This window comes from Mixophyes fleayi, chromosome 4 (assembly GCF_038048845.1).
Source record: "Mixophyes fleayi isolate aMixFle1 chromosome 4, aMixFle1.hap1, whole genome shotgun sequence".
Classification (NCBI taxonomy): Eukaryota; Metazoa; Chordata; class Amphibia; order Anura; family Limnodynastidae; genus Mixophyes; species Mixophyes fleayi.
The window spans coordinates 244,648,633-244,661,539 of NC_134405.1; the positions used below are offsets into that span (position 1 = coordinate 244,648,633).

The 12,907-nt window shown below is 42.1% G+C and overlaps 1 protein-coding gene across 1 annotated transcript in view; it reads left to right on the forward strand.

Moving 5' to 3' along the window:
• Positions 1–12,520, forward strand: part of FBXO38 (F-box protein 38) — a 69,593-nt gene extending 57,073 nt beyond the window's left edge. The window contains exons 19-22 of the mRNA XM_075209599.1: positions 7,631–7,776; positions 9,866–9,969; positions 10,909–11,022; positions 11,202–12,520. Coding sequence (XP_075065700.1) covers positions 7,631–7,776; positions 9,866–9,969; positions 10,909–11,022; positions 11,202–11,380 — 543 coding nt within the window. The 3' untranslated portion in view covers positions 11,381–12,520. The remainder of the gene's footprint in view (positions 1–7,630; positions 7,777–9,865; positions 9,970–10,908; positions 11,023–11,201) is intronic.
• Positions 12,521–12,907: the final 387 nt, after the last annotated feature.

A 12,907-nucleotide genomic window follows, 5' to 3' on the forward strand; every position in this document is an offset into this window, starting at 1 on the left:
CGGGCAGAAGCAGCAGGAAGGGGAGGAGATGTACAATAACTTCCTTCCTCACAGGCTGTTCTTCCCGTGCGTAGGACCGAGTCTGCTCGTGGAGACACTGAAGTGAACAGTGTGTCAGCGCTGCCCAGATTCTCTGCTTTGCCTTTCCTCTGCTGACAGACTTCTGATGCCTGCAGTTGTACAGGCTTGTTTTCTATAGTCATTTGTGGAGGTTTATAATTGTTTTGTGAGTTATTTCATGTGTAAATTTTCACAGACAGTACTTTACAGGTTTTTGTACTAGGAGGAGTGCTTATAGTTTGAGATACTTTCTGGCATAAGACTCCAGAATTTAAGTCTCCCTTTTGTCTGCATTTCTAATAATTTTTTTAAGCAGTAGGACAATGGCTGAGAAGGGGACAGCTAAGAGAAAAGGTCACTCTGTGCCTTCTGCAATGTAGAAGCTTGTACTGCGGACGCTCAGGTGCAAAACAGCTCAGTCTAGGAGGTATCTTCAGCAGTGGTAGAACCGCCTTGGCTGCAATCCTTCTCTTCGGCTGTGGAAAAACTGACGACTGTTATGCTGCAGGTAACAAAGGTACGTGAAAACACTACCCCACTTACACTTGCAGGCAGTCAGTCTGACGAAAATGCTTCCACATCACAGGCGGGGTCTACCCACAGGGAAGATAGGTTATTATCTATTTCCCATAGGGGTAAGAGCTATTACGGATACGGTTCTGGACCTAGATCAGGAGTCTGATCTCTCCTTGGCAAAGGAAGGGGAGGTAGATGTAGACCCGGAGGGGGAGGGCTGTTATGACTCTGACTCGGTTTCCACGAGTGTGGTTAGTCTAATTTTAGGCATCAGGCATACCTTAGGGTTTGCTGATCTTGAGCCCTCGGCACCCACGGGTGTCTCATTATTTAAAAGAGCGAAGGCTCAGTTAGCTACATTCCCTCATTTTCCAGAGATGTTGGAGATTATTTCAGAAGCTTGGCATAAGCCAAATAAACAATTTATGATGCCGGGAAAATTTAAATCCCTTTATCCTCTGCCTCCTGAGGACACAGTAAAATGGGAGTCATTACCTAGGGTTGACACCCCGGTAGCCCGTCTAGCTTCATCTTCTGCTATTCTTGTTCAAGAACGGATAGCCCTTAAAGATTACACGGAGAAAAAGTGTGATTTTGCTCAGCATACACCGCTGTGGGAAGCTTGTTTAGACCAAATATGGCAGTAGCCTGGGCTAACAAGGCTGTACAATTATGGATGGAAGCTTTGATTAAGGGTCTTAGAGAGAACACTCCTCGTACAGAGCTCTTAAATCTAGCAGAGCATGTACTAGAGACCTCGGAGTATGTGGCAAATGCAGCCATGGATGCTGTATCAGTGAATGCTAAGGCCCCCGCTCTTATTGTAGCGGCTCGTCGTAACCTTTGACTACGGACATGGTCAGTTGATGCGGACTCTAAGAGAGCATTCAAAAATTTACCCTTTGACGGCTTAACCCTATTCGGGGTGGAACTCGAAAGGGTTATTCAAGAGACTACGGGGGGGAAAAGCACTTCTATCCCTACTGTTTCCAACAGGCCCCGTCAGGGCAGATTTCGTTCCTTTCGGAGTTTTGCCCGTGGGGAAGGTACCCTTAATAGAGGCCAGTACTCAGCGTCGAGGGCATCTGCTAATAGAAGCAGAGGAGGTAGAGGTGCGGCGCGAAGAGGTTCTACTCGCCCAGCAGATAAGAACTCCGCGTGACAGAGCTTCTCGGGGGAAGCAGCAGGTAGGAGCACATCTTCAATTCAGAGATCAATGGTGGAAGTCCACAACAGATCCCTGGATTCGAGGGATAGTGTCCCGGGGCTATGTTATAGACCTAACCCACTTCCCCGTCACAGATTTTTCATCACCCCTCTCCCCTCTTGTCCTCTCAGACGTGTTGCACTTCAGGAAGGTATTCAAAGACTTCTAGCAGCGCAGGTTATAGTTCAGGTTCCTCCCCTAGAAAGGGGTCTAGGTTTTTACTCAAACCTTTTTCTGGTACCAAAGCCAGATGTGTCTTTCCGGCCCATTCTGAATCTTCAGTCGTTAAACAGACAACTAAGTATTCAAAAATTTTGCATGGAATCCCTGCGCTCGGTGATAGCAGGGATAGAGAAAGGGGCGTTTTTGACATCCATAGACCTCAAGGATGCCTACCTGCATGTTCCGATATGTGAAGGACACCAGAGTCTCCTTCGGTTCGCAGAAGGAGACGCAGTTCCAGTTCAGGGCTCTCCCCTTCGGCCTGGCTACCGCTCCCAGAGTCTTTACCAAGATTATGGCCATCATGGCCGGTCTTTCGCGCCAGACGGGTATAACCATTATCCGTTATCTAGACTACGTTCTCTTGAAGGCACCATCTGCAGTTCTTCTATCCGAACATATGCAGACAGGTATGCAGTTACATCAGAGTCACGGCTGGGTGTTGTATTTACCCAAGTCATCTCTAGTTCCAGCTCAACAAATGCGTTTCTTGGGTCTGCTTTTCGATACTCGGTCACTGAGAATTTTTTCCCAAGGGAAAAAGTCCTAGCTCTGCAGAAAAGGACCAGAGCCATTCTAGGGAAAAAGAAGGTCTCGATCCTCAGTTGCATGAAACTTCTAGGGACAATGGTCTCGGTATTCGAAGCAGTCCCTTTTGCGCAGTTTCATTCCCGTCCACTTCAGGCAGAGATCTTACTCAAGTGGGCAGGGTCTCAGCAGATTATTCCCCTATCGAATTCTTTTCAAACTTCTTACCCTCACCTACAAGGCCCTCTCCCAGTCTACTGCCCCCTATATCTCCAATCTCCTCTCCATCCACACTCCCGCCCGGTCCCTGCCCTCGGCCAATGACCGTCGCCTCTCCTCCACTCTAATAACCTCATCCCACTCCAGAATTCAAGACTTCTCCCGAGCTGCCCCCTTGCACTGGAATGACCTCCCTCGCTCCATCCGTCTATCCCCTAACTTGTGCTCCTTCAAACGGGCACTCAAAACTCATCTCTTCCTCAAAGCTTACCAGCCCTCCACTTAACCCTCTTTCCATGCTCGCTCTCATCTCCTGGATCCTCCTTTAAAAAAGGGTGCGCTTGCTCCCCTCCTCGGACTCCCTCTGTGCTGATTGTCTGTTGCCCTCCCTTTAGGATGTAAGCTCTAATGAGCAGGGCCCTTCTCCCTCCTGTCTCTCTACCTTCTCTTCTGCTCCAACCTCAATATTTTTACTTTTCCTGGAGCATCTGAAGTCTTGGTATTACTCGTTTATTCTTCTGTACTGTTATTCCCTGTACTGTCCATTGTTTGTACTGTGTTCGGCTCTGCGGAAACCTTGTGGCGCCTTATAAATAAATAAATGAATTAATAATAATAATTATTCGTCTGTCCACGCCCACAAGGCTGTCCCTTGTCTGGTGGACGTCCCAAACCAACTTTGAGAAAGGCCAGTCACAACAGACCTGGTCTTGGACTCTAGTCACAACAGACGCAAGTCTGTTGGGGTGGGGGGGAGTAACAGGAACCCTGAGGCTTCAGGGTCTCTGGTCCCCTCAGGAAGCTTCTCTTCCTATAAATATTCTAGAGCTCAGAGCAGTATACAATACTCTGATAGGAGCCCAGAAATTCCCAAGAGGAAAATATCTTTAAATTCAGTCCGACAACGCCACCGCGGTTGTGTACATAAACCACGGGGGTGGCACTCGCAGTGCGGCTGCCATGCGAGAGACCAATCGCATTTTGTCCTGGGCAGAGCATCAGGTTCCTAAGATTTCAGTAATTCACATTCCGGGGGTAAAGAATTGGGAATCAGGCTTTCTCAGCAGACATACCCTTCATCCCTGGGAATGGGCTCTAAACAGTCAGATATTCTCCCTTCTGGTGGATCGTTGGGGCTGTCCGGACATAGACCTGAAGGCGTCCAGACTGAACCATCGAGTTCCGCGCTACGGCGCTGGAGCTCGAGACCCATGGGCGGAAATAGTAGATGCAATGTCGGCCCCTTGGCCATATTGGATGGTGTACATTTTCCCTCCCATACCAATGATTGCGCGGGTCCTAAAGAAGTTGAAGAGGGAGAGAGTTCCCGCTATTCTAATAGCTCCATTTTGGCCACGCAGAGCGTGGTTCTCGGATCTGCTATTGTTAGCAGGAGCTCCTCCATTCCGTCTTCCCAATGCAAGCAGATCTTCTGGTTCAGGGTCCATTCTTTTATCAAGGTTTAGATCATCTGGCTTTGACGGCCTGGCTATTGAAACCCTAATACTTAAAGCCAGGGGTTTCTCTCAGGATGTTATAGCTACCAAGATTAGGGCCAGAAAGCCTTCTTCGTCTTCCATATATTACAGAGTGTGGAAGACAAATTTCGAAGAGTGGAATCTCTTAGACTCACACCACAAAATATATAAGCTTTCCCGCTTACTGGACTTTCTACAGGATGGGGTTCAGAAGGGTCTACGTCTGGGTTCCCTCAAGGGCCATATATCCGCCCTGTCTGTCTTCTTTCAGAAAAAGATTGCTGATTATTCAGACATCAAAACATTATTGCAGGGGGTGTTACGTATACAACCTCCATTTTGCCATCCGGTCGAGCCCTGGGACCTCAATCTGGTTCTACGCGCTCTTTCTTGAACCTTTAGAGCCTATTGACTTAAGGTATCTTACGTGGATGACTGTATTGTTTGCTCTAGCTTCAGCTCGCAGAGTTTCGGAGCTTGGAGCTCTTCGCTGTGACCCCCCTTTTATTATTTTCACTCTGACAGGGCGGTCCTTCATACCAAGCCATCTTTCGTTCCTAAGGTTTCCAGGTTCCACCTAATTTAGGAAATTGTTGTCCCTGTGTTTAGAGTAAAGAAAGACTCCTTAGAAGGGTCTATGCAGTACTTGGATGTTGTACGAACTCTGCAGTGCTATGTAGACGGTACGTCTCCGATCAGAAAAACCAGAGATCTTTTTATTCTGTATGACGCCATTAAAAGAGGGTGGCCTGCTTCAAAGCAGTCAATTGCATGGTGAATCACGTCCACGATTCGTGAGGCTTAAATTTCAGCCTCTCTAGCCGTTCCGGAAAACTTAAGGGCACATTCTACTAGGGCAGTGGGTGCCTCCTGGGCGGCTAGGCATGGGGCGTCGATGGAGCAGTTGTGTAGAGCGGTGACTTGGTCTTCCGTCCACACGTTTACTAAATTTTATAGACTTCAAGGCTTTGCATCGGCTGATGCAAGGTTTGGTCGCAGGATTATGCGGGCAGCTGGTCCAGAGCATTCCCGCCCTTGAGGAAGCTTTGGTATATCCCCAGTGTCTTGCAGTGTCCCCCAATGGCAGGGAAGAGAAAATAAGATTTTTACTCGCCGTAAAATCCATTTCTCTGACTCCATTGGGGGACACTGCGCACCCTCCCTTGCTCTGTATATAGTTCTGTGTGTGAAAACTGTGGTTATGGTTCTTTTATAAGTTTTAAGACCTTTCCAGGTTATATTACCTCCTTTACGCTCACTCTTGGTTATTCAAAACTGAGGATCTCTCGAGAGGAGGGACATAGCAGGGAAGGAGTCCAAAGATCTAGCAGTTAAAGTGACAAGACTCCTGAGCCCACTACTATACCTCAATGTCTCGCAGTGTCCCCCAATGTAAAACATAAACAAGTAAAAGGAATTTCAGCGCTGTCAGAAACACTAAGCAAGCCTGTCCAACCTGTGGCCCTCCAGGTGTTGTGAAACTACAAGCCCCAGCATGCTTTGCCAGTAGACAACTAGTTGATAGCTGGAAGGGCATGCTGGGACTTGTAGTTTCACAACACCTGGAGGGCCACAGGTTGGACAGGCCTGCCCTAAAGTGTAACTTGTAAATATACAAAGACGTATTCCCATCTGTTGTGACGTGTCAGAGAAATTTTTTTCTCACTTCCAAAGTGTCCTTATTTTTTCATCAGCCTTTATATACTTCTGCGATCCCATTTGCTCTCAGTTGACTCTACCAATATACATTCATAGTGAAGGAGAAATAGGGGATCTAGTGCATTACCGTGTTTTTTTTTGTTTTTTGTTTTTTTTAAAGCTTCAAATTTTAATAGATTAAAACACACTCACAATAGTAAAAAGAGATATGTATAAAAAACGCAGTTGCAAGTCTCGCTACTTGAATAGAAGTTGGATGTTATAACCCACAGGAGGAGTGGGGAGTTTTACAGAGTCTTCCAGTTGGTTATAACATCCATTGAAGCCAATATCCGGTGAGAATAGCATCCCAGGAGTTTATCTTCTTAGCACTGTGATATTGAAACTTCTATTCCAATAGGGAGACTTCTAGCTGAGTGAATTGAGAACAAATGGGATCGCAGAAGTATAAAAAAGGCTGCTTCATCTTACAGAAATAGAAAAGTCTAACATACAAGAATATATAGTAAGTGCATCACCAAAAGGGGAAACAACCTCAATGGAGAGACCCTATCGCCTCTGGGAGAACACCTGAGTCAAGTCTCTATTGGATACATTTGGCACTTACTGGGGTTTTTTTAATGTAACACATGGGTCAAGGTGTTTTATTTTTATTGCCTGTACTACACTATGTTGTTTTTATATGGTTTTTATTTACATGTTGGGAAAAATAGGACACTTTCTAAGTAAGAAAAAAAGAATCTTGACAGCTGGCAATAAGTATTTTTATTTGTATATTTACATGTTACACTTTAGGGCTTATGACAGCGCTGAAATTCTCTTTATTTGTTTATGCTTTTATATTGTGGGATTATTAGTTAAAATGTAACTGATCAAATTTGTATAAAAATAACCTAGCTATGTTTCATACAGCAGTTCATCCATTCATGGCTAAAAGTATTTGTAAATATGAAAATCTGTTGCATTTTGAGAGCATGATTTTGACTTAAAATGAAAAAGCTCAAAAACTGGCATAGAAAAAAACTGACATAGAATGTAAAAATGTGCTGCCAGTTTCTTTAGTGAGACAATCATCATCTGTCCATTTCAAACAATATTGTTGATGCTTGTCATTGTTTGACCTAATTATCCTTTGTTACAATCCTGTGCTAGTCAAATGAGCAAAAGCTATTGTTTCCGTTAGACTATGCGGCGTTCTTGCAGGGAAATGCAGACGGAATAGTTTACAGCTGTAGTCCTCTAAAATTATGTGCAAGGTTTTCACATAAATAATCTTTATTAGAGATGAGATAAATAGAAACAGCATCTCTAGTATACAAAATGCTGTGTTCATAATAGAATAAGGAACTAATACTGAACGCACAGGTCACGTTGTTGTGTGACATAGGTAGAGGTTAGTTGCCTCATTATTGCCAAACTGGTATATCTGTAGTGCCGTTGTGCACTGTTCAACGAGTGCACCCTGAAATTCCTTTTAAACTGTAAACTAATTCGGACAAAGTAGTGGTGTTTTTTTTATTTTATTAAACTAATAATGTGAAGCCTTGCAGACACAAGATTTACACATTTTTACCTTTACTTTTGCAGTAAGGTTTTTCATGGCACAACTGGTGTAATATAATTAGAAAATCTGTTAGTGTGTGTGTGTGTGTGTGTGATTGCGCGCACGTGGTGAAGTAGAAACCTTCTTTTTTTTTTTTAATGTATATTTTAGCACTAATTTTCTATATTTTCCAAACAGGTAGACACACTGACTTTAGAAAGAAAAATATTCAGCGGACCATACCCTTATCACATGTGCATCATACATGAATTTAGCAACCCACCTAATGTTAGAAATAAAGTGCGCGTTCGAAGCTGGATGGACACTATAGCAAACGTTAATCAGTGAGTATCTCCATCCATGTTCTAATCTCATTTTAATATGGGATAATAGCATTGGCAGCTGCTTTAACATCTGTAGAAGAGGACCATTCTGTTGTTCTAAGAAGCTCTTTGCTCCTTAATACATACACATAACCTGTTGCTCATTTAGTCATTGTTGCTCATCTACTTCTTTGGTCTCTAAAAATTCATTGTGCTGCAGAGGAAGTTTGTTACATGCACTGACTCAATCAATGCTGCATTAAACTGGGAGATGAGATTCCATGCACCTCTCCCAAAATTAGCCCATATGATCTAACTGTTGTCATTATAGCAAGCAGTATTCATGCCAATACTCGCAGATCTTCTTGCATAAAATAAGGTCCTCTAGATAATCTTGTTTCAATACAAAAACATTTAGCTTTCAAACAACTGTTAAACTTAGACCCAATTGTTCTAGCACTTACCTGTACTGCAGCATTTCCTTCTTTGGTACTCTACAAACCCCATGTAATGTAAGTTTTAATTGAGTAGTGCAAAATGCTATTGACCTAGTATGCAGATGTACTACAGATATGAGATATTAGAATTAGAAGTGAAATTGAGTATTGTAGAACAGCTTGTCCTAATAAAATAAATAACAATATCCACTCATGCTACTAGGGTGTACTGAGCCATGAACAACCTTAAGTTTAAAGTTGGGACAAGACGTCGCAAGGTCAACCTCTGGTGTCCCCTATATGTATATGAGCTGCTTAAACTTTGCCCTGTTCAGAATTTTAGTGGAAGCTATCACTTTCCTGCCCTTTGTGCTACACTTTTTATTTAAATAATACCCTATTCGGCTACCATCGCGTGATGCTTTAGGGTTGTGGATCAATGGAGAATGAAATAAGAGATCATTGTCCTTTTTTGTGATCTTAATGGGAAGGAGTTATTTTTTTAGGGACTGAACAGTAAGGGTAATTAGGATGTCACCCATAACCCAACAAACCTGTGGCTGTGGACACCAGACACCTCAAGGACTAGTTCAGAGCCTTCTAAGGATGGATTTTGGTGTGACCTCTATCTGTAAAGGGACACTCACACTGTGAGACAGAATAATTACTGTTTAGGTAGTGATGAAAGCACTCCTGCTGTCAGAAAATGGCCATCCCTACTATAGATCTGATCAAAGAGTACAGGGCCACCACCATCATTCCCAGAGCCTGACCCATACTTTGATTATAGGGTCGTCCAAGTAAGGGATCAGATTGATCACCTTTATCCTTAGTAAAGCCATTACCATCACCTTCATAAACACCCTTGATGCAAGGGAAGGGCCATAAATTTAAACTGTTGTTTCAGGACCGCAAATCACAGGAACCTGTAATGCTGTGGCCAGATTAGGAGCTGAAGGTGCTCACAAATATATTGAGATACTGCAGATCCTTTATAAATGTCTGGGGGGGGGGGGCTGTGTGAACCTCAAATAGATTTGAGCAATACTCATTGAAATGTTCCTCTGGTGGCACCACCACACCCTGAGAAACTATGTGAGCCAGCATCCTAAGAGGATGACAGGGAATAGTAAGTCTGAAACATAATTGGCCTGATTTGGAGCCCTATCCTTTGGACAGCCACGGTTGGGGGGTAGTATAATCTCTTGCAGCACTACTGCAAAGGATGGGTTGCTAAATCTTCAAACTTTCTGAAGTTTCTGCAATGATGGCTCAAGCAATTGATCACATTGTGATAGGGGAGCCACCTGCAATTGTGCACATTCCTTTAATGAAGCCTGGGAATTTGCAGGGCTGGAAATGCGTGGCAGTACACAAAAAAAAGGGGCAGATAACTGCCAGCAAGAATACTTAAGGTAAAACTAAATAAAATAAGTATAATCTTGCACTTGGTCTAGTTACATTTTATTAGGACATGAATTAAGACTATGCTTGGGGGTACAGCATACAGGAGAAGGAGTCTGCTGTTTATTACTCTAACATAAAGTACAGTGCTTTTAATATAGTTTACCTACTACATCCTAAACAGAGACATCTTCCTGCAGCTTCTCATATGTTTTTCTGTTTGGCCAATATTGGGATTTCCTATCTTTTTCTTGTTCTTTTCTCCTTAGAGAGCTTATAAAATATGAATTCTTTCCTGAAGCAACCAGAACAGAAGAAGATGCAAAAAAATATACAAAATATCCCTGGGGTCGGGACATTTACACCCTGGAAGGTAGGCTGCTTGCACAATGGTTAAATGACACCATCCTGGCACGTTTTCTTCTAGTAACTCTCTTAACCTGATCTTCTTATCTTTTATTTGAGACCACATGCTGGCTAGCTGTGATAGGAGAATAAGAAAATGGGCTTACTGGTAGAAATGTGCCATGGTGGCTTCTGCTTATTTAAAAAAAAAAAAAAAAATGATTGACTAGACTAGTTCTATGGGATATTAGCATCCACACAGTTGGGGTTCATTCTGCAAGATGTACTACCTTTTCATAAAGAACGATCACTTAATTTTATTTGTATTTGTAGGCCACTTGCTTTCATTATTTAGAGACGGATCATTTAAGTAGTGAATATCTAGCTTGTCTAGCTTATGGTATTGCCGCTTGTGTAGAGTCTTTATATTGCACCAAAACCTCTTCATAGAAATAAAGAGAATGCCATACCACTCCTAAGCAATTGGAGTTACGCTGTAGGCAAAACTTCACAACTTGTGACTCATGCCTGTGAGTGACTGTCCAAATGGGCACACTGATAAATGCAGTTGGAAGATAAGGATCAGCCTTTATGTGTGGTTATCTTCCATTCACACTAACAGGCCCCACAATAAGCTGAGAATGAGCTGATTTCCCACCCCTAGCACTAAATGGCTAGATCTCATCCAGATCTGTCACCCATGTGCTTGGCTAATCATTCAGTGATCCTGTTGCTCAACATGTGTGTGTGGTCAGCTTTCACCTGCTGTGACCCATTCTGTGTGAAACAGATATGCATACTATTTTCATATTTGTAAGACTTTGGTAGTATGATTTTAGACAGAATGGTCTATACTACAAGAGAGCTTGATCTAATGTGGGTGTATTTTTTTTTACCTTACTAAATCTGACTAGATGTAGCTTTGGCCTTTGAATTTTAGCTGTCTCTGCTCTGAATGTTCCCCCAGGTGTTGTGGATGGTGCTCCATACTCCATGATCACAGACTTTCCATGGCTGCGCTCACTCAGAACTGCAGAACCAAACAGCTATGCAAGATATGACTTTGAGGATGATGAGAAAAGTAAGTTAATGAATACAGTGATGTATAAATTATTGGGGATGAAGCACAATGATTGCAGAGATGCTTCTGTATCACTCCAAAAGTACTTGGTATGACTACTGCATGCACTGAGCTGTATTATTTAATAAGCATATATTATCTTTTTTTTATTTTCTTTCTTTATTTTTTTTTAATATCAGCTACTATATATGCACCAAGGAGAAAAGGTCAACTTTCAGCTGACATTTGCATGGAAACAATTGGTGAAGAGATCTCAGAGCTGCGACAAATGAAGAAAGGGGTTTTCCAGCGAGTTGTTGCCATATTTATCCATTACTGTGATGTTAATGGAGAACCTGTGGAAGATGACTACATATAGGAAAATGATCGCAATCATTGTGTGCGTTTCATTTCCAGCTACTTAGGCTGGAGACACAGCGAGAAAAGGCATGATCTAATGATAAACAACAAGATATGACGTTGGATCCCCTTGTCGCAAGCTATCCATCCAGTTAAAGGTCAGGCAGCCATCTTTTTGAAGACCAGCAAAGAAAATGGTACACTAAGGCAGCTCAGCACATTTTTGTCTTTTTTCCCACGGACATTGCGTTTTCCCGTAAGCTCGGATACGATGTTAGTGATGTTTCGAAGAGGACAGTGATGCAGTTACTTTATAAAATATTTGAAATTTGATTTCCAACCCTACTTTGGAAACTATTGTTTTCATAGTCATCATACATTTGCAGTTTCCCTTAACCAACTGGCTACTGAATTTTCACAATGAAATTTATACTGTTTGATAATTATATACTATAGCATTCTAGCTTTGACCTAAACCATGTGAGATTGTTCATTATGATCTAGTTACCAATAATAACTAGGCTTTCTGTAAATCTTAACTGTAGACTACTTAGATGTCAATGCCACATTAAAGAATATATTGATTTAAGACCAGGAAGACGGTGTGTATTATAGTACTTCTCTTAGTGACTTAGCTGAATGGGTGCAGTGAGCCATTTAATGGATGTGGTGAAAAACGGAGGACTGGGGCCTTAAGATATTGTCCAGTTTGCAAAATATTAATGGTCTTGAGTAATACACACAATGGTGAACATTTAGTTTTACAGTCTTCATTGTTGTGACCCCAGCAATGAAGAATGTGTACAAATAAGTCACTATTTGGGGTGTTGCAAATGCAACATGCCAAGTTAGCAGTATTGATAGCCCCATGGGTCACATAGGTTTATTTGTTAAATGCAAAGCATAATATTTAAGCATTTTGTTGTAATTTTTTAAAAACAATTCTTTGCACTGAACTGAAGCTGCCATCTGCAAGGCAAATCAGGATTTAAAGGAGGACTGAAAAAAAGTTTGTATTTTTTTGTATTTGTTTTCTAATTGCACAGAGCAGATTGTAAAATGTGTGGCAGATGCTTTCTCTGGATTTTTAACTTTACCTTCTACACCCTCCCTGAAATGAGACAGTCAGTGTCAAGTAAAAACTCATTGAACTGTTAAATGTGTTCTCGTGTTTTATTCCTTTATTCCTGAATCTTATATAAAAATGGATTGTTATTCTAAGGTTTAGGCATTTTTTACACAAAATTGATTAAGAGCAATTCTGGGACTTCATAAAAAAATGCAGTCGAAAGCTAATTAACTCTTGCAGAGGAAAATCTGTTAACTCACAAGTGCAGTTGGCTTAAAAAAATGGTAATCACAGGATGTGTTGAAAGTGGATGCTGGGTACGCTGTTTAGTGTGATCAGTGAGTGCCTATAGTTAACTTTACAGCCAATCATTGTTGAGTCATGAGACTAGGAGGATAAGCTAGTGTTTTATAATTATATATCAATGGGCATGCCAATCATACCTGGTTATCCTGGAATATATATGTTACTGATATA